Below are 22,300 nucleotides of genomic sequence, written 5' to 3' on the forward strand. Positions count from 1 at the left end.
ATGATTTTTCAAGTTTGTGGATTATACGCAGCAAAGCTGTTTTCCAAGATACAGGAAAAATTCCCTCCAAGAGTCATTTTGTTAAACATTAGCAGAATATTGTTTGGAAATTTTTTTACAACTCTGATGAAAATATTTTCAAGATATATTTCGCAATCTGCCAAGATATATTTCGAAACATTGACCTTTTTTAATGGCTGTTTGTAATTCTTCCAGTGGGAATGGAGCGGTAGCCTCCTTGGGATTGTACTTAGACTTTTCCAGTCTAATTCGAGCATGAAGATCATGTAGGGTAGGGTTAGCTGGAGGAAAGATTCCGTCTGGGATGATATTAATTGTGTCGGGCTAGTTTTTAGTTTCGGTATTATTATTGACCACAGAATTATAAATATCGGGAGCAAGTATTTTATTTTTGGCACGTTTATACAATAATCCCCATGGATCAGAGTTGCCTTTAGTGTTCACAAGGTTTTGCCAAGACTACCTTTTGGCAGTTGCAATGGCTTTATCAAAATTTCTTTTTAAGTCTTCAGTACTCCACCTTCAGAAATTCAACTTCTTCTAGAGGCCAGTTTCTATGCCTTTGATATCGATGCCTAGCTTGATATGCAGGCTGGCCTCGATTAATTCGTCACACGAGCACATCGCACAAAAGGGAAACTCATTAATCGAATATAATTATCAATAGGAAAAATTATAATTGGTCTGTGACTTTCAGGATTGTCCATAAAGAATTTTAAAAATACCCTTTAAATAACTTTTTAACTGTATACCATGTAAAAGATAATGAAAATAATTATAGAATTAAATGTTTATTGCATTAAATACGCAATGAAGAAATTATTTCTTACAGAAATATTTGAACAGAGTCATTTTAATAGTGTTGGCTTTATTTTTCATCAATTTTTTTTTTCCTGTAGCCAACAACACTCTTCACTAGGCCCTGGAAAAATAAATATCGCAGAGAACCTCAAACCTTTTGTTTGAGGTTCTCTGCAATACGAAAGATTTCATCTAGTTCTTTTACTGTTATCTCCTTTTCGGTAACATTTTCATCTGGCTCATTTAAAAATTAATTTTTTTTTTTTTTTTTTTTTTGTATTTAAAAATTAGATTTTTAAATGCAAGTCTGCACGTGACTATTAGCGAGAGACAAACAAGTAACATGTCTGCTTCCAATGGTTGATGAACACACTGAGGCAGGATAGCAGGCAAATGCTTGTTTATTGCCTGTCTGACTCTTGGTAAGCTTAGCGTGCGATTCAAATCTTTTTCAGCTGTCACATAAAAAAATCGTTAACTGGAAATTTGCATCGTGTAAAGTGAAAAATGGTATAATTTCTTCAAATAGCAGTACAGTTACTGCTATTTGAAGTGTTAGTTGAAACAAGTGTTAATCTAACTCTCATTATGCGCGGTCTGGCTGTACTTATTTTCCCAGATTTATTAATTGTCATGTCAATCAGGTTGGTCTTGTTGACGTATAGTATCTTATATAGGACAGCACCTGAATGTCAGTTCAACTCTGCCTTGTTACACTGTGTTGAATACAGAACTTTGTAAAAGGCCAGAAATGTGTGTTATGTTGTGATTTTCGAACTTATCAAAAATACTTTTCTGGAAACTAAGAAAAATTTAAGTTTGGAAATAAAAACAGTGACTTTAAAATCCGAGGGAACGCCTAATTTTTTTATTAAAATCTAGCACCTTTTCACATAAAGGACCAGATATGGGTTGTTCTAAACTTCGTCTCTGTGTGAACCACACAGAAATGGCATTTTCAGGGGATGGATCATTAGCTTTTATTATTATTTTTTTTAATTTTTTGCACCATCTGGATCAAGTTTCGATGGAAACTTTAAAGTTTTCTCCTTGTTGTTTCTAATGTCTGTCATGGTTGACTTTCCAACTTTGTAAAATTTTGCTAATGAAGACTTGCTTTCTCCCTTTGAAAGTCTTTTAGAATCTCAATCTTTGATTCAATTGTTAAAAATTTCTGCTTACTTTTAAAAGACGAAGAAAATTACGGTATGGTAAAATAAGATTGAGGTTCAAATGTAAAAACTCTGTTCAGAATCTTTTTACTGCGTATCTCACTTGTGCATGTCGTGTTTTGTTATTGATTGATGCTCATATTTTTTTTTACTGTTTTAGATTTTACAATCCAAAAAAAAAAAAAGTCAGTGAACAGGGAATATCAGATTACAAAGAGTTAGTACTGATGTATATTAATTATGCTATGTATGTGAGTGTAAATTTATTTTTGTTTTGCTAACCTATGGATAATATTCTTCAGATTTTCATGTGTCATTTAATTTTGTTAATTGGTAAGCAGAAAAAAGGTGTAAATTTGTGCTTTATATCTTCATTTTTATTATAGCCTGTTGATAATATTACTCCGATTTTCACTTACTAGAAATGCCATTTAATAGAATAAATATTCAATTTGCAAACGTGATGTACAATAACTGCCGCTTACTATAATTATTTTATGACACTAGCATAAAAAAAAATAAATACTGATTTGTTCATATTATTTATGTTCAGATTTTTGACACTCTACTGTATAAGAAAAAAATAAAATAAAAGTAAATGAAATAAAAATAATAATCCTACACCCAAGTTCAAGTCTAATGCCAACAAATATCTTCTTTTGTCTTCTCAACCTCCAACCCATGCACAGTACTAAGTACTATAGGTTCTAATGCCTCTTGTGTTTGAGGGTTTTCATAAAAAAAAAAAAAAAGAGAGAGTTCACATGGAGCAACCAGTGTGTGCCAGCAATCCTTTACTACAGGAGACCCAAATCCTTGGTACCAACAAAAGAATTTGCCTCATGAGGCAACAATTTCTGTCCCTTTAAGAGCTGTGGAGAAACAGAAAATAAAAACTCTGATCCATGGAAGAAGGCAAGTTTGTATCATTAGGTAAGTGCAGCCAGCAAAGTCCAATCAGGTAGTCCAGTCAGGTACGTCCTATCGTAAAGTCATTCAAATGTTCTGGGAAAAAGAAATATCTAGCAAGATATTCTATGTAGGTACGGTCCTGTCAGGTAAATAGCTCAATTTTATAATTTTGATAACAGTGATAGGTTCGCAGAATACGTAAGTAATAGTTTCAGTAGAAGTTTAAGATTTTGCTGTAGATGAAGTAGATCTGCCAATTGAAGTAGAAGCAGTAGATGGAGCAGCCAACATCTCTTTTCTTTTTGTAAATACTTCTAGTGCAAATTTTTGGAATGCCTGGAAGGATTGTTCATTTTCCATGAGAATAGCTTCATTTCCTTCAGCAAAATTATTATGGTAAGATTTTATTGTTGATCTTTCGTCATTGTAGTTGGAGCAATGATAAGTTACACGAGCCCAAGTTTCCTCGACCTGCAAGAACAACAATGCTGCAAGTTGACAAGGCCAAATTGAAATAATTTTAAATTTAGGGCTCTATGACCAGTGATTAGGAATGAAGAGTAAAGACTAGGGCTGAACCATTTCATAACAGCTCTTCCAGTGGCAAAGGTAACATCTGATATAAAGTTTCGTGTCACATGCCTAGTTTAGTTGGTTTACCATCTCATTTGCCAGGTGTTTATCAAATTTTTCTGTATCCCAAGGTTCTCTTGCTTGATGTCTAAATTTAAATTACAGGTTATTCCAAGAATTTCAGTGAGTATTTTGTGTTTCATTCGGTAGCAGATACCTTCATAAATGAGGTGAAGGTCCATTGGAAGCACACCTGCCAAGACCTGCAGTGCAGCACAGGATAATATCCTGCAAGCCCAAAGCATGGAAAGGAGCATAGATCTTTGAAGTGCGATTAGCTTAGCTTTAAATTTGATATTCATTGGCCTCAGAAACCACGCACCAGAGGTATACATGGCCACTGGGACAAAAACAGCCTTGTATTATAGGGAAAGTGGTTTCCTATTTAATCCCCATTCAGTCTTGGTGATTTTGATTAGAGCTTTTATATATTTTTTGATCTTTGAAGTCAGATAGTTGACGTGGGCCACAAAAGTTAATTGGTCATACACAATAACCCCTGGCTAGTATGTCTGCTAGGGGCAAAAGTTGGTGACGTTATAGAGTAGATATCATCTTTAAAGGGCACAATGGGTAGTTATATTAAAGGAGGCAGCAAAGGAAGTAAGCAAGCCCTTAAGCCATGATTAGCATTAGTAGATGCAATTTTGGCTGATCCTTGTACAGCATCAGCCAAAAAAAAAAAAAAAAACGCCCTTCCCATTTCACTAATCCATTTGTTCCAAATGTTTGTCTAGTTCTGCCTTGAATTTATTTAAGCTATCAGCTTACACAACAACGGATGGAAGTTTGTTCCAGCAATCAACTACCCGCTGGCTAAAGGCAAATTGATTATGAAGGCATCCTTGGACTTGGGGCACTAATGACTTTAAGGGTAATAGATCTGCAGATTTACTTAACAAGTACAGGTCAATGATGAAAAAAAGTCACAAGTTACAGTTGAATTTGAAAGTGTCTGCAATTTTGCTCAGACACCATAGGAGGGAGTATATGATGAGAGCCCTGTCAATCAAGTCGGCCCTGGAGAGATTGCACAAGGCTCATGGGGTAGAATTTTTTTTCAGTGTGGTCTGTACTTGTTAATAGGAGAGACTGATTCTACAGGGATGGATGCACTTATATAGAAAGGGTGCAAGAATATTTGCCAATGCTGTCGAGGCAGTGTTAGGTGGGTTGGAAAACTGCTAGCTTAGGGGGGGGGGTGATTCACAGACTAAAAGATTAACAGTGGCTGCAGGCAAAGGCATAAGTTATTTTTGCAATGCTTCTATTGGAATGAGCAGCGACCTGGAAAGTAAAGTGCTGGGGATTTTCAGGACTGCTGAGAATCATGTTGGAACAAGTAAATACATGAGCTCTGTTAGTGTAACTAATAGTAGGAACAGGTGCATGAATACATGCATGTACACCAGTGCTAGAAGTATAGTTAATAAATTTGATGAGTTTGCAGTGCTTGTAAAGACATCAAAGGCAGATATTGTTGGGATATCAGAGACATGGCATCACACAGATATAAACAGAGCAGAATTGGAATTTGGGAAGTACAGTGTGTACAGAAAAGATAGACAGGAAAAGAAGGGAGGAGGGGTTATGCTGTTTAGTTAAGAAACACACAAAATCTTATCAAAGAAAGTGCATCCAATTGACATTGGTGGATAATGCAATGTTGAGTCAGTGTGGTGTGACTTAAGTACTGGAAAAGGAAAATGAGAATAGGTGTTTGTTATAGGCCTAATGACTCTGATGAGTATAATGAACAATTGTGCAGAGAAATTGAGTGGGCCAGTAAATCTAAGTGTCTAATAATGGGGGATTTTAACTTGCCAAATAATGACGGAACTTGTGGGTTGGTCACTTACACTAGTAAGGATTTTGTGTATTTATTGGATGATTGACCAGAGGGAACAAAACTCTTGATCTGATTACCAGTAGTGATTCTTCATGCATTAGGAATCTACAGATAAAGGAACCACTAGGTTGCTAATGCTCCTAAAAACCAAATAACAACAACAACAGCTCCTGAACTTACTCCTGTTCTTTGCTGCCTATTTTCACTTTCTTATTACAAAGGTGTTTTTCCTTCTGCTTGGAAATTTGCTCATATCCAGTCAGTTCCTAAAAAGGGTGATAAATCACTCCCATTTATCGTTCCATTGCAATTACTTCTACTCTTTCTAAAATAAAAGAGAAATCGATTAACTGCCAACTCTTAAAACTATCTAGAAACCATCCATTTGATCAGCGTTTGCCAATTTGGATTCGGTCAGTGTCGATCCACTGGTGATATTCTGGCTTATGTTACCCATTTATGGACAAATTCAGTGGAAAAGTTTGGTGAAACACAAGCAGTTGCTCTTGACATCTCAAAGGCTTTCGATCGTGTTTGGCATAAAGGTCTTCTAAACAAGCTTCCATCTTATGGTTTGCCAACTGTTTTTTATAATTTGTTATCCAGTTTTCTCTCTGACCATTCACTGAGGGTAAAGGTAGATGGCTCTCTGTCTTCTATAGTTTCCACTAATGCTGGTGTCCCTCAAGGTTCAGTTATTTCCCCCACTCTTTCTTCTTGTATATTAATGACCTTCTTCCATTGACTGGCAATCCTCTCCATAGTTTTGCCGATGATAGCACATTTCATTCCACTTTCCATTTTGACCTTGCTCTGCTCAATCAGCTTCAACTTCTCAAATATCCGCTACCAATTCCTTAAATGCCAATCTCCAGATAATTCTCCAGTGGGGCAAAGACAACTTAGTTGATTTCAGTCCTAAAACTCAGTCTTGTCTTATATCTTGCAAAAAGGATTCTTCTGCTGCTATGCCTATCTTTGGTGACACTGCGATTTCTAGGCAAGATGATATCCCTTTTGGGGATTATCCTGACTTCTAAAATCTCTCTTGGCAAAAACTGTGCACTCAGTATAAATCATGAAACCACCCTACCATGGAATATTGTTCCCCCATCTTGGGTGGTGCTCCCAAAACCTCCCTCAGTCTTCTCGATTCCGTTCAGAAGAGGGCAGTTAGGTTAATTAATGACTCATCTCTAACAGTCTCTCCACTCTGTCTCATAGACGTACTGTTTCTGCTGCATGTGTTTTCTGCAGATACTTCCATGGCCACTGTTCTTCTGAATTGGCTTCTATATTTCCTGCTCTCTAATTCAAAACAGTCTGAACACGTGCTGCCACCAGACAACATCCATTTACTGTCCATCTTCAAACTTGCAGAATCAACTTTTCATCTTCCTTGTTTATTCGTTCAACTGCCGTTTTCTGGAACAACCTTCCTTCGTACGTATTTGCTGAAAATTACAGTCTACAGAAGTATGTAAAAAAAAAAAAAAAAAGTAGTGCCATGCATGGGCTGAAGGAGAAGAGGGGAGAGAATGCTGGAAACTTTCTTCTAGACCAGTAGTCTCCAAAGTGGGGTGCGTGAGGGGTGCATGGATGATCCATGGGGTGATTTGTAAGCAGAGCGAGCGATGAAATCATTCCATTTGGATCAACATACTCATGTGAGGTGACTTTCTCTGCAATGACTATTATTAAGACCACATTTAGAAATAAACTTAACTTAGAACCAGATCTTTGGGTAGCTGTGTCCCAAAATATGAAACTACGATACACAGCAATAATGAAAAATATTCAAGCACATTGTTCCCACTAAAAAATGCTGTTGATTTGATTTATACCACTTTGTACTTTAATTTCGTTTTGTTTTGTATTTTGTATTTGGCATTGAATTAGATTGCGATCTTTTGTAATCTTTTCAAATTGTATGTGATTTTAGATATAATGTCTTCCATGTAAATGATTTATAAATAAAAAATATATTGAATTATATATTTCATTTTTTATTCTGGGGTGTGTGTTAGTAGTCCTTTTAAGTAAAATAATGGTGTGCACCAGTCCTTTTAAGTAAAATAGTGGTGCGCGACCAAAAAAGTTTGGAGACTGCTCTAGACACTAAACATGAAGATATGGCAGGACAGAAAGTGTGGGGGGGGTTTGTTTGTTGTTGTTTGGTTTTTAGGAGCATTAGCAACCATGGCCATATTGCTCCGGGGATATGCAGTGGTCATCCCTGACCTTTCCACATCCTCCATATTTGGTGGCTCACGGGCTCGAACCCCGGTCTAATCAAGAAACGTGTGCTACGCACTGCTGCTCCTGCCCACCCGGAGGCACCTGGGGGGGGGGGCGTGAAGCATTATACTCTTAGTTAAGAAACAAATAAAATGTAAGGCAGTGTGTATCCATTTGATATGAGTGGCCAGCGCAATATTCATTCAGTTTGTTGTGATATAAGAACTGAGAAATCAAAAATGAGAGTAGAAATGTGTTATAGGCATAATGAGTGTGGTAACTGTAATGAAGAATACAGACAGTGTAGGCCAGTAAATATAATTGTCTTATAACGGGAGCTTCAACTTTCCAGATATTAATTGGAATTTGTGGGTTGGTCATTCACACAGTAGCATGACATTTGTAGATTTATTGGATAAATTAATAGCATACTCTTTAGCTCATTATTAGCAGTGACCATTCATGCATTAAGAATCTGTTTTTTTTTTTTTTTTTTAAATTCTAGGCATGGGACCAATGGATAAAGTTACCAACAGCAATTTTTAAATGGGAATTGTTTGGGGACATAATTATAGAAACTAATAAACTTTTATACCAATTAAGAAATTCTGTTCAAGGCTTATATCTAAACCTTAAACAGTATTACAAGAATTTTTTGGGTATGGGGATGCCATAATTTTATCAAGACAGAGAAGACAGAGAGTGGTTTTCAGTAAGCACTGCTCTTCTTGAACTAATGTTATTAATGGAGCCCCAAGGGTTCATTCAATGCTGGGCAGTTGTTGTTTTCAATATCTATTAATGATTTTGATGAAAGCATATTAGGTTTAATGTCTAAGTTTGAAAATGATATAAAGGTTGGCAGTGTGGTAAATGAGGGTATGATACTGCCACAAGATTTAGAAAAATTAGGCAGAAGTGCCAAGAAGAAGCAACTGAAGTTTTAAAATTGACAAAAGCAGGGTACATCATACAGGTTGCAGTAATCCCAGATTAATGTACCAACTGTTGTGGTACCACAGTGGATGGTAGAGAATGAACAAGACTAGGAGATAATTGTACAGTCAGATATGAAATTATCTGAGCAATGCAGATTGGCTGCCAGCACAGCTCATGATGTTTTATCAGTGATGCACTGGAATTTTGCCAGTATGGATAAGCAGGTGATTATGCCATTATATAAGGCAGTGGTTATGCCACATCTTGAGTAATGCAATACAGGTCTGGAACTCATTTTAGGAAGGATGCATATCTGTTGGAATGGGTGCAGAGAAGAGCAACCAGATTAGTGAGGGGAATGGAAGGGTATTCTTACCAGTAAATTTTTCATTTCTGCAAATTGCAGTGTATGGTAACTAAGCAACTCCTATCATGACATCTGATTGAATTGTTTAAGGCTTTGAATGGATTGAATAAACTCAATGCAGATGGAATCCTTCACATTGCTCAAACTACACACACGAGGGACCTAAATTGGGGAAGGATGATTGCAGGACAGATGTGTTGAAATTTGTCTTCAGGAAGCAGATTGTTGGAAAAACTTCCATTTCATGTTCAGTTTGAATAAATTCAAAGAAGAATTAGATAAACTGTAAGTGGATAGTGGATGGACATGTAATATGGGAAGTATTTTTATTTATTTATTTTATTTATTTTATTTATTTATTTTTTTTGGGTCACGTAAGCTTATTTATTTTTTGCTGATGGTGTATAATATTGCTTTCTTTCTTCATTTGCCACTACTAATATCAAATAGATGAAGCAGCCACAGAGCGAATACAATTTATAAATGGTATACTTGTGCTTTGTACTTCTATACATCTTTTTCCAATATGCTACAGATATTTTTAATTCATAGATATAAGTACCTTAAACTACCTAGAAACCTTCCGTCTGATCAACGATCGTCATTGTCGATCCACTGGTGATATTCTGGCTTATGTTACCCATTTATGGACTAATTCAATGGAAACGTTTGGTGAAACACAAGCAGTTGCTCTTGACATCTCAAAGGCTTTCGATTGTGTTTGGCATAAAGGTCTTCTAAACAAGCTTCCATCTTATGGTTTCCCAACTGTTTTTTATAATTCGTTATCCAGTTTTCTCTCTGATCACTCACTGAAGGTGATGAAAGATGACTCTGTCTTCTAACTGCTCCACTAATGCCGGTGTCCCCCAAGGTCAGGTTCTTTTCTTCTTGTATATTAATGACCGTCTTCCATTGACTGGAAATTTTATCCATAGTTTTGCCGATGATAACACATTACATTCCACTTCCCATTTTGAGAATCAAAATGGGTAGTGGAATGCAATCAATCAGCTTCAAGTGGAGTGAAATCAATCAGCTTCAACTTCTCGAAAATCTGCTACCAATTCCTTAAATGCCGATCTCCAGGTAATTCTCCAGTGGGGCAAAGACAACTTAGTTGATTTCAATCCTTTAAAACTTAGTGTTGTCTTATATCTTGCAAAAAGGTTTTCTTCTGCTCCTATGCTTATTTTTGGTGACACTCCGATTTCTAGGCAAAATGATATATCTCTTTTGGAGATTACCCTTACAAATATTGCTTCCTCCGCATCTAAAAAACTTGGTTTTCTCTTACACTCACGGCATTACTTTTCTTCCAAAAAGTTGTTCATGCGTTACAAATCGCAAATCCGCCCTGCCATGGAATATTGTTCCCACATCTGGGGCGGTGCCCCCAAAGCCTCTCTCAGGCTTCTTGATTCCGTTCAGAAGAGAGCAGTTAGGTTAATTAATGATTCATCTCTAACGGAGTCTCTCTACTTGCTGTCTCATAGGAGTACTGTTTCTGCTGCATGCCTCTTCTACAGATATTTCCATGGGCACTGTTCTTCTGAATTGGCTTCTATAATCCTGCTCTCTCTTTCAACACAGTCCAAACATGTGCCTCCACTAGCCAACATCCATTTACTGTCCAACTTCAAACCCACAGAACCAACTTTTCATCTTCCTCGTTTATTCATTCAACTGCCGTTTTCTGGAACAACCTTCCTTCATACGTATTTCCTGAAAATTACAGTCTACAGAAGTTCAAGTCCAATGTCAACAAATATCTTCTTTCGTCTTCTCAACCTCCAGCCCAAGCACGGTACTAAGTACTATAGGTTCTAATACCTCTTGTGTTTGGGATTTACATAAAAAATATATATATATATATATATATATTTAAATAAATAATAATATTTATCAATTCATTTAAAATACGGCGAATTTTAAAAATTAAAAAAAAATTCATATATTCAAATTGTGTTAACATAATTCTGATTTTAGTACATTACATTTAAGAGAAATGGATGCTCATATCTGGCAAAGTAATTTTAATAAATATGAATTTGATATTACTAAAGTTATAATGTTTGATATGATAAATGTATTTTCAGAGTGACTGCACCCGTATTACTTCTCTTATGCAGTCAGAGGATTATTCTCCCCTCTTCAAGATTCTGCTTCCAAATATTAATGACAGCTTTGCTCAAAACAATATTGGTAAGCATTTTATTAATAGAACTGAGTATATGATATGGTACTGCTACTGAAAAGAAACATGTAACAGCATGACTCAAATTAAATTATCACCCAAATTTACATGTGTGGAAAGCAACCAGTTGTGATTTAAGGAATATTTGATATGTGGATTCTATGGACGCAATTAATTCCTAAAAATGAAATAATAATTTTTTGTCACGATTTTATTTGTTTTCAGCTGGAAGAATGCTCGTATACCAAAAAAATAAATAAATTGTTAAAAGCACATTGTTTAGTATATTTGTAAAAGAATAAGAGAAGTTAACTTTTTTTAACGGGATGTATATAAAGTATCAGGTGACACAGAAGCCTATGGCAGATATAAAGTAGTCTGTAATTGAGTCACAAAGGAGGTTAGGTAGGTAGGGGAAGCCGGATTATGAGAAATCCTTGGCAAAAGATGCAAAGAAAAACAGCAAAGCGTTCTTTACTTATGTAAACTCTAGAAGAAAAGGAATGAATCAGATTGGACCACTTAATAGATGGGTTGACTATTGATGATCATGCTCAGGTAACTGATAAACTGAATGAGTATTTTGCATCTACATTCACACTTGAGGAGTTATTCAATGAGGTGAGTGCCAGAAGTTTATCAAACTCTAACAGGGAGCTAAGTGATTTTGTAATAACTGAGAGCAAAATGAGGAGAAATTGTTGAAGTTAGACATAAAAAAGGCACATGGTGTGGATGGGATCTGTCGAGTTATATTAAAGGAGGCAGCAAAGGAAGTAAGAAAACCCTTAGCCATAATTATGAGAGCTTCCTAGGACTCAGGAGATGTCCCCATGGACTGGAGGAGTGCAAATGTATCACCAATTCACCACAAAGGGGGGTTCAAAAGGTGACAAGTACTAGTTAAAGAAGCGTTGCAGGATCATCTAGACAAGACTGCAGTAATAGTTAAGACACAGCATAGGTTTGTTAAAGGGAGGTCTTGTCTGACCAATTTGGTTGGATACTATGATGTGGTCACAAAGGAACTGAATGCCAAAAATAATTTTCATATATTATATACTTGGATTTCAGGAAAGCTTTTGATACTGTTGCACGTGGAAGACTGCTGTACAAATTGGAGAGATATGGCATTAAGGGTAAGTTGCTACAATGGATAAAGGGATGGTTGAGTGGGAAAAGGCAGAGTGGTAATCAATGGACACTGCTCTTCTTGGACAAATAAATGTTATTAGTTGAGTTCCCCTGGTTTCGGTGTTGGGCCCATTGTTATTTTGTATATTTATCAATGATATTGATGAAGGTGTATTAGGTTTAATGTCCAAGTTTGTCGATGAAACAAAGGTTGGCAGAGTTGTTAATGACAGTAAAGACAGTATGCTACTCCACCTGGATCTACATAAGTTGGGCAAATTGGCTGAGAAGTGGCAACTGAAGTTTAACATTGTCAAATGCAAAGTACTGCATATGGGTAGCAGTAATTGAAGAGAAATGTACCAACTGTGTGGTACTACTCTCAGGGATGTGGAAAGTGAAAAAGACCGGGGGATAATTGTGCAGTGGAATATGAAGTTTGCCGAGCCATGTAGATGGACTGCTGGGGTAGGTCATGGGGTTTTGTCAATGATATATAGGAATTTTGTTAGTAGGGACAGGGAGGTGACTATCCCATTATACAAGGCAATGGTCAGGCCACACCTAGATTACTGTGTACAGGTCTGGAGGCCTCCTTTTAGGAAGGATATTAAGTTGCTAGAATGAGTACAAAGAAGATTGGTGAGGGGAACAAAGGGGTGCTCTTACCAAGAAAGGCTTAAGTTCTGCAAATTGCAGTGCCTGGAGAGTAGGCACCTGCGAGGTGATCTGATTGAGGTTTATGAGGCCTTGAATGGCTTCAGCAAGCTGAATGCTGATGGAATTCTTCCTCTTACTCAGATTAAGAACCTGAGGGGACACAGATTCAAATTGAGGAAAGACAGTTGTAGAATAGATGTGCGGAAATTTGTCTTTAGCCAGCGGGTAGTTGATTGGTGGAACAGACTTCTATCTTTTGTTGTGGAAGTTGATAGCTTAAATATATTTAAGGCTGAGCTGGACAGGCATTTGGAACGAATGGAGGGATGAAATGGGAGGCTTTTTTTTTTTTTGGCTGATGCTACATAAGCTTGCTTTCGTGCATCGTATGCCTCTACTAATGCTAATCTTCGTTTTCTATTTAATTTAACAAAAAGGTGAAATTCTGACTTTATTTATGTTTTGATGGAAAATTATGTTGAATAAATACTAAGGCTGTCAAAAAATTAAACTGTGTTAACACTAACTTTAATAAACAAATACATACCATTGAGTAAACCTCTCAGTTGTCAGATGCTAAACATAATAGTGGTTCTTTGCAACTGACCAGTGAGAGATTTGCTCTGATGTATATTTGTTTGTCATGATTAAAGTTAGAGGGATCGGGGTATTGTGGTTACTGATGTGTAAAATAAAATTCCCCCCTGACAAAAAAAAGTTTTCTGAATTAATCTTTCGCTTACAAGAAGACCCATGCACTAGTTTATTTTTTTTCATAGGCTATATTTTCATATAGCCTACGAAAAGTGATGAGCTCATGAGAGCCCATCGTTGTTATTTGTTAATTTTTTTTTTTTTGAAAAATTTCAAGCCCATTGTTGAAATGATCATTTATTTTACAAATGAAATCCTGAATTCAGTTATTGAATATCCAGAGCCAGAACTATGGTGAGGCAAGCCGGGCCCACATCCCCAGTATTTTAATGGCACAATCGACCAGTTATGTATTTTAAAATTGCTTCGTTTTTGAGTTAATTGCAGTCGGATCTCTGTTTAACAAACTTCTTTATAGTGAATTTTTTTGAATTCCCTTTGGTAATTAGATTTAAAATACTGTAGTTTCCGTAGAAAGAACGGATTTCGAGAGACAACTTTGTACACATTCTCGCCTCTGGCCTTTAGGCAATTTAGGTAATTAGAATGTGTGAATTAAGGGTGAAAGGAATTACTGTTCCACATTAGTGGTGTCCGTAAAACCTACAGAGCAGCAGTGAATAGCACACACTTCTTGATTAGACCTGGGTTCAAGCCCGTGACCACCAAATACGGAGGATGTGGAAAGGTCAGGGAATGACCACTGCATATCCTTGGAGCAATATGGCTTTAGTTCCTGATGTTCCTATAAACCAAATAACAAACAAAACCTATGGAGCCACATTTCGAGAAGTCTCACTAGTTAATATGCTTTCCATATCCAGACAGAGGATTAAGAAGATTCCCGATACGGATAATAGCCTCTGGTCAACCTGTGTTGTGGTTCCCCTTTACTCCAACAAGAAGTCATATGTTATTTGGAGAAGTGAGTGATCCATGCCTTCCAGTAAATTTCTCCTGTCTTTGTTTACATGGTCACAGTAGCTGAATATCTGAGTGATTCCGATATTTTGCTTGGTATTCAAAGAACTAGTGACAGTAGCGACATCGGGTGGGGAGGGGGATGTGCAACTAAGATATTAAGTAAACTTTCCAAAGATGTGAAATGTTGGCAGATTTGGAAACTGAATTTGCACCACGAAGAAAATGTTCCGAAATATAATGGCATACAGGCAATAATTAAAAAAAAACTATGCATTATATCACCAATCTCCAAAAAACCAGCGCGAATTAAGGATTATTGCTAAAGAACTTGATATGGAAACTAAAAAGATTGGTTGTGTGTTCGGGCCATGATAGGCAGCTTGTAGCTTGCGGACAGCAATTGAGGGTTGGAGGAATTATCCCGCTTTGTGCAAACATCTTGAATCAGAAAGTTAAATACGTTGGATTATTAAACCTACTTTTCAATCTGGAATTTCTTAAAGATTTAGAACTGCGTCAATGTCCTGCAGAAGATCTCTTACCTTTCAGAAGCTTTACAAAGTCGGAGCATCACTATAGTAAAAGCAGATAAATGAATTATTCTAACGATCAATGCTATTGCTAATTTGAAAAATTCTGAAGCTTAAATTGAGAGCATGTCGAAGTTGAAAGAATTTGAAGGAATCAAAATCGAAAGTAAGAACGCATTTAAAAAATTACCTTGTGACAAGTTATTAATGCAAAACAGAGTAATTTTAAATTAAATAAAGAATATAATGATACTATTGACGATGAGGAATTGAAAGAAATTTTAAACATATGCTACCTGGAATCGTGGAATGGGAAAGAAATTTCATCTCCATGGTAAGATGGTGAAAAGCAAATAAGAAATTTAAGTTTTATAATAAAATATGAAATAAAAATTAACGATTTTAGAGATTTTGTCAAAGACAGTTTATCATAAAAATTGAGTGAAATTCCCTTTTCAATTAAGAAAGCTAGAAAATATCTTTGAAACCATTGCCTTTAGCAGTGCTGAAGCTGACGAGCTTTCAGCATAATTAATAATATTGTGACAGTTAAACACATTGCAGATTATGATGACCATACGTCTAAATGGAAAACCATTGCTTGAATTTGATCCAGATCATTACGTCAAATCATTCCTCTGTAATCATCACTATTGAGCAAAGCAGAAGATTAACAAGAAATATTAATAAAGAAGTAAATTCTATATGGAAATTTTAGAGTAAATGTTTCTTGAATATTTGTATAATAATATTTTACATGTAATCTGTGATTGTTGTGTAACTTTTCTAGAAGAGTTTTTTTTTTTTTTTAATGTAATATTTGTTTTTATATTGTAGAATGTTTTGTGATAGTTTTTATTTGTGATATAGGAAATATTTCATGTTATTTTTTATTTGAAATATTAAAAATTTTATCATGGAAAAAAAATGTATCCATTATATTTCTCCCTAGTTGTTTAAAAAAAAAAAAAAGAAAGAAAGAAAGACTAATAAAAAAAGTGGCATGTGTGCTGAGCATGCGCAGTAGATGGTTTTATGTGAATACTTCATGTTTCTTTTAGGCATTTTGATTTTGTTTTATTTTGATTTTCTTTTATTTTGAAATAAAAGAGCTTTTGTATTGTAAATATTTTATTGAACATTTGCAAATTCATAATTTCTGGAAGACAAGATACAATGGATTTATGATAACTAAGAGATATATATACTTCCAATTGCAACGTATCTAAATGTCTCTAGAAAACAGTGTCGATTGAAGTACCGATCTTGTAGTTGAAACGATACACGCAGTTTTTAGGGGCACCTAACAATGGAATGTTACGAAAATGCAAGACGAAAAAATAAATTGACAAATATTTGTATTGTTGCAATCATACTTCAGGAAGTATGATTGTGACGTTATGCTATTCAAAAATTCTAAAAAGTTAGAACTCTAGATACTATCGTATCCAGGTATCACTGTAAAGGGGAGGGGGCATGATGACCAGGTTGACTCGAGATATCGTACTGGCCACGAAAAATGTATCACATGCTCTAATCACACTACTAGTGAGTGCTCGACGTAGACTTTGCCTTCAATGTACATGCACAAAAGCATGCTATATTCATCATCAGAGCCAAAAGGCATCGTAGATACACTTTACATACACTATTACTCATTCCACTAGCACTAAAGCTGTCTGGGACAAACTCCATAAAATGAAGGGAAAATATACATCACACCCCCTTCATTGGTCCTAGAATATAATGGATGTTCTATTGCAGATCAAATTGCAATAGCTGATGCTCCTGGGGAGACCATCTCTACCATCTTGTCAACATCCTCTTACTCCCAAGAATTCCTGGTCCTGAAAGACACACTCGAAAAGCAGCCAATTAATTTCAAATCTAAAAACTCTTATCCTTACAATAGGTCTTTCACCATAGAAGAGTTAGAAACAGCTCTAACTCTTACCAAGGCAAGTGCTGCTGGACCAGTCTCGTCCATTATGATATGATCAAACATCTCTCAGCAAAATCCATGGACCGACTGCTTTTTCTGTATAACAGAAAAAGCAGAAGAGCAGTTTCTGGATTCCTGACATAAGGCAATTGTGCTTGCCTTCCGTAAGCTAGGAAAAGATCCCAAAATCCTAACAAACTACTGTCCTATCACTGTGTCTAGCTGTCAGGACAAAATCCTAGAGAGGATGGTCAATGCCCATCTATATGATATTTAGTTGCAAATGGGCTCCTCTCCAGATTGCAGCGTGACTTTTGAAAGAATAGGTCCACTATGGACCATTTAAATCAGGCTCAAAACATCCATTTGAGATGCATTTTTAAAACGAGAACACCTGGTGTCCATGTTCTTCGATATGGAAAAATTTGATATTGGAAAACACATATTGACACAACTTGGAGATTTAGAATTTTAAAAGACCTTTATAGCATTGGCCCTAGAGGTCATCTCTCAGCTTTTATCGAAAACTTTTTATCCCATTGTTTCTTCCAAGTTTGTACAGAATCTACTCTCTCTCTCTCTCTCTCTCTCTCTCTCTCTCTCTCTCTCTCTCTCTCTCTCCTCCTCCAAGAGGAGGAATAACTCAAGGATCAGTTTTAAGTGTTACACTTTTTGCCATCAAAGAGAACTCCAACTGTAAACTTTGCCCTCTATGTTGATGATTTTAGCATATTCTCCCACTCCTGCAACCAGAGAGTAATTGAGATACAACTGCAAAATGCTGTTGACCCTCTGAACTCATGGGCAGTGAATAACAGATTCAGGTTCTCCCTGCATTTGCGTGCATTTTTAATGATAGTGCAATCTTCACACTGAACCGGAACTGAGGCTTGGACAAAATGCTATTCCAGTAGTACCTGAGACTAGATTTTTGGGGCTTGTATTTGTTAGAAAGTTGACCTTTCTACAACACATCTGTCACTATGTGCAAAGTGCACGAGAGGCTCGAATACCCTACATGCAATCGCGTCAAATTCTTGGGGCACTGACCAATGCAACTTGTTGCTCCTCTATCATGCACTTGTGTGAGCTAAGTTAAAATACGGGTCCCAGGCTACGCATCTGCTAGACTTGGTGACTCTGATGGCTGGATCCCATCCACCATCAGGCGGATTCATGTTGCCACGGGAGCATATTGAATAGCTCCTGTCCAGAGCCTCTATGTTGAAGCAAATGAGCTAGCTTTATCACTTTGTAGGAAACAGTTGTCTCTATAGTATGCTTTTAAATGGAAATCCCTTCCAAACAACCCCATGTGGACACCCGTTTTTGAGCTGCACTGAGTAAATCTGTACAGCACATGCCAGACTGCCAATCAACAGTTCGGTATTCTTATCCAAACGCTACTCAGAGATTTGGACATCACATTAGACAATGTTGCCCCATCACCAGGGCAACCGTCTCCAACTTGGCATGCTCGTGTTCCATCCTGGAACACGAGCATGCAATTCTTCAGGCCATTTGTCTGACTTCTTGCCAGCGGCAAGAAGTCAGACAAATGGCCTGAAGTCAGTGTCTGTCGGTATCTGAGCAGATCTCCCGCAAATACGACATATTCACTGCAGACCTGCATGCAGTTGAGCTAGTCTTAGATCATATACAAACCACCCACCACAAAAATTGTATTATATATACTGAGTCTCTCAGTTAATTGCAGGTCTTATCATCGCTGCAGTTTAATCTTCATCCTGTCACGGATACAATAGAAGCTGCACTTCCTTTCTCAATCCGAATTTGATGTTCATTTCTGCTGGATCCCTGGCCACATTGGGATCTTAGGAAATGATCTGGCAGCCAAATCAGTGACCCTTTTTAACTCTTGCCTGTTAGTCCCCTATACAGACTACAGGCAATTAGTATGTAACCAACTGGTATCCCAATGGCAACACTCATGGCACAGGAAGGCTGCAAACAAGTTATATAAGAGTAAGCTTGTAATTGAACATTGGTGGTCTAGTCTGCGCATGAACCGTAAAGAGGAAGTTGTTCTATCTCGGCTCCATATAGCACATTGTCACTTGATGCATTGCTGTCTGCTGAAGGCAGACAATCATCCTGTGTGTAGAAATTGTGACACCGTTTTAACACTCCATTTTTTAATCAAATGTGCTTGTTTTAATAATGAATGTCGTTTGTGTTTTACCCATCTGTCTGAGTGTTATACACTCAGATTTTATCTGAAAATGACGTGTCAGATATATTTAAGTTTATACATGTTAATTTATACAATTTTTATCTAGAATTTTATGCTTTTTATATTATATCATTAAAATATCAAAATATTTTAATATTTTGATATTTTAATTTGATATTTTGATATAATATAAAAAATGGAATTTTATATTATATCAATAAAATATCGGTGTAAATCACAATAGATACTTCATAAATGAAAACTACAGTTGTAGTGTAAAGGCATCAATGAAACAGTGCAGTCTGGGTAGTTGTGCCCACTGAGAATAAGTAAAGTCTTCACTATTAGTGAAGCTTTACTTATTTGAGGTAGTGCAATACATGGCAACTCATTGCAAAGGTAGTCACAATATGAGTTACAATTAAATTGATGCCTTTATACTGACTGTAGTTTTCATTGATGAGCTATCTGTAGTGTATTTACACTGATATTTTATAGTATATTTTAAGCTCATATCGTGTTATGCCTTGTGTATTTATATTGTAATATAATAATTTATTAAATAATTATAATATGCTTTTATATTCTTTTTTACCTCTTTGACTTGGCACATTATAGCCTCAGATGCTTATGCTCTATAAAACCACTAAACAATCAATCAGTCAATCAACAAAATGACAAACTTACATTTCGAGTTTTCATCTCATTATTCTTAAGCAGTCTATATTGTATAACCACTATGTAAATGCAGTAAAATTTATCACATTGCCAGAAGATATGAATGAAGAAATTAATAATCTTATACAAAAAATTTTTAATCCATGGCTATACCCTATTCTTAATAACAAAATGAGTGATGTGTGCAAAAGCACTTTCAGTTTAAATCAGCTTCATGTGATGATTTTTTTCAATTTATTTCAGTCATACTTGCACTTTTTTTTTTTTTTTTTTTGAAGGAATTAATAAAAATCCATTTACATGATTAATAGTACTGTCAATTTCACTTCTGATTAAAGAAAAGGTGCTTTAATATCAATTTCTGACTGCTGTGCAACAACAAATATAGGGCTATAAAAGTGGAGAAATTCAAAATTGCAACCTGAATTTGTTTTTCAAATGCTGCACAACAAAAATTATTAATAACTGTAGTCCATCTCACTTAACTTTTGATGTTCCTTCTGCAGAAAGTAGTACTGCATTTCATTGGGAATTGTGGGCAACTGACATGTGAAAGGCACTCCTAAAGCCTGAACTGAAATCTTCATATATGAAATATACAAAGTTGTTTCTAAGAAAATTTGGTTGATTATATCATTTGTATTTTATTTTAACATGATATTGTTACAAGAAAAGATCCTGATTGGATAATAGAGATAAGCTTGCACATCTTCCTCAGTAAAATTTAATTAAAACTCTTGTTAAAATATATCATTTTTAAGCAGTCTGAGCTTAAAAACGTCTGTACTTCTGGTAATGTGAACTAAGTTACTTGTCTTGGAGCAAAATTTGTAGTTTGTCCTTTGATTGCTTCTAGTGTCACATCCTCTGTACCATGTCCATGCTACAGTAGGATCATTTGAGGACTGTTTCTAAGTCAAAAGGAGAATGAAGATCAATTGGTGTCATTTCATTTCAACATTTTACATTTAATTTTTTATAGCTTTCAGATGAAATATTTCATAAAGAGGTAGTTTTCTCCCAGATTTTTCTGTCCAAAGCTTTTTTTTTTGTATTTAATTAGTTTTTAGGTACTGAAATACTACAAAATCAAGCCATGCTCTTGAATTAGTCAAGGTTTTTAGATTAACAAATGTAATCTATGTGCATTTTATTTCTTTACATCTTCAAGGGGACGAACTCTGGGCTAAAATCCCATGTTTTGTGGTTATTAGCAGTGCAAAACTAATATAATATACATTGCAAATTAAGTACTTTTGGCTTTTAAGTGAAGTTTGCATCCTGATATGTACCTGAAAAAATAATTCTTGCATGCTGACTAGTTCTGAGTTGTATATGAGTGGTTATTTCTTGAGCTTATTATACAGACAAATGTAAATTAATTAAACTTGATAATGGTTGCAACCATTCAGATCTATTTTTTACTCCAGTTCCACTGAAATGTAGCATCTTTTATTCTTGAAGACATTAATTATTACTATATTTCTAGGAATATATAAATATATATCCATGTGTTTCTGTCTTGTTACAGCCAATTATCATATGTGTATACTCGTTTTTAATTTTACTCTTAATATACTGCTATTAACTCTAAATTTCTACAGTTAATATATTGCTTGTAGCCAAACCTTAAAATAATTCTGCATAATATAACTTTTATAACTAAGAACAGTAATTGGTTACTGGTTTGTGAGCTCATTATAGTCCATAGACCAATCCTCCCCCCCCCCCTCCAGCCTGCATCTTCTATTTCTGGAATATATGCCTGGCAACCCATTTTTATGTACATGTCTGCTCTCAAAGCTTTATATCTTTCTTCATTTTAGATTCTCTGTTTTGTGTATTTAATTTATTGCATGTTGTTATTCCCCTGATCCTTTAAGAGTTAGGGAATCTAACTATTAAAGTATCAGGAGAATAGGAACTCCTAGCTAAACTGTTACCATATAGTATATCTATATAGAGAAGTTGCATTTATTACAGGATTTTTGTGTACACTTTTAATATATGATATAATAGTCACAGCAAGAAATATTCTAATTTTCATTAAATTCAACTGTTGGTATTGATGTTTATCTTTGTTTCAATACAGGTGTTGAATTTTGCATTAAGAGCATTTCTGTGGAAAGGGAAATGACAGCTATACAGCATCAAGTTTCTAATTACTTGAGAGAAGAGCAGCAGGCAATGGAGGAGAGAATTAGGCAAGTTTGTTTATTGTTAAATAAAATAGTTTACATTAATTTGTATATTTTGTTATTTTTACCTCAGGTAAAAAGGATACTAGTAAGCTAATAAAACTGTGAATATCTCAGCGTACCTTTTTTTAAAATCTTTAGTGGCTTTCAATAGAGAATATACATTTTTTTCCCTTAGATAATAAAAATTCATTATAAAAATAAAATACCACATTGATAATGTTAGTATTTTTTAAGCTTTCATATATAAGTACAGT

The 22,300-nt window shown here is 35.6% G+C and overlaps 1 protein-coding gene across 1 annotated transcript in view; it reads left to right on the top strand.

Moving 5' to 3' along the window:
- Window positions 1–22,300, top strand: part of LOC150077385 (uncharacterized) — a 214,918-nt gene that overhangs the window by 28,550 nt on the left and 164,068 nt on the right. Inside the window, exons 4-5 of the mRNA XM_090386145.1 lie at window positions 11,032–11,137; window positions 21,938–22,049. Of these exons, the coding sequence (XP_090242271.1) occupies window positions 11,032–11,137; window positions 21,938–22,049 (218 nt within the window). The remainder of the gene's footprint in view (window positions 1–11,031; window positions 11,138–21,937; window positions 22,050–22,300) is intronic.

Source organism: Mastigoproctus giganteus, chromosome 12 (assembly GCF_048544385.1).
Source record: "Mastigoproctus giganteus isolate SK-2022 chromosome 12, ASM4854438v1, whole genome shotgun sequence".
Classification (NCBI taxonomy): Eukaryota; Metazoa; Arthropoda; class Arachnida; order Uropygi; family Thelyphonidae; genus Mastigoproctus; species Mastigoproctus giganteus.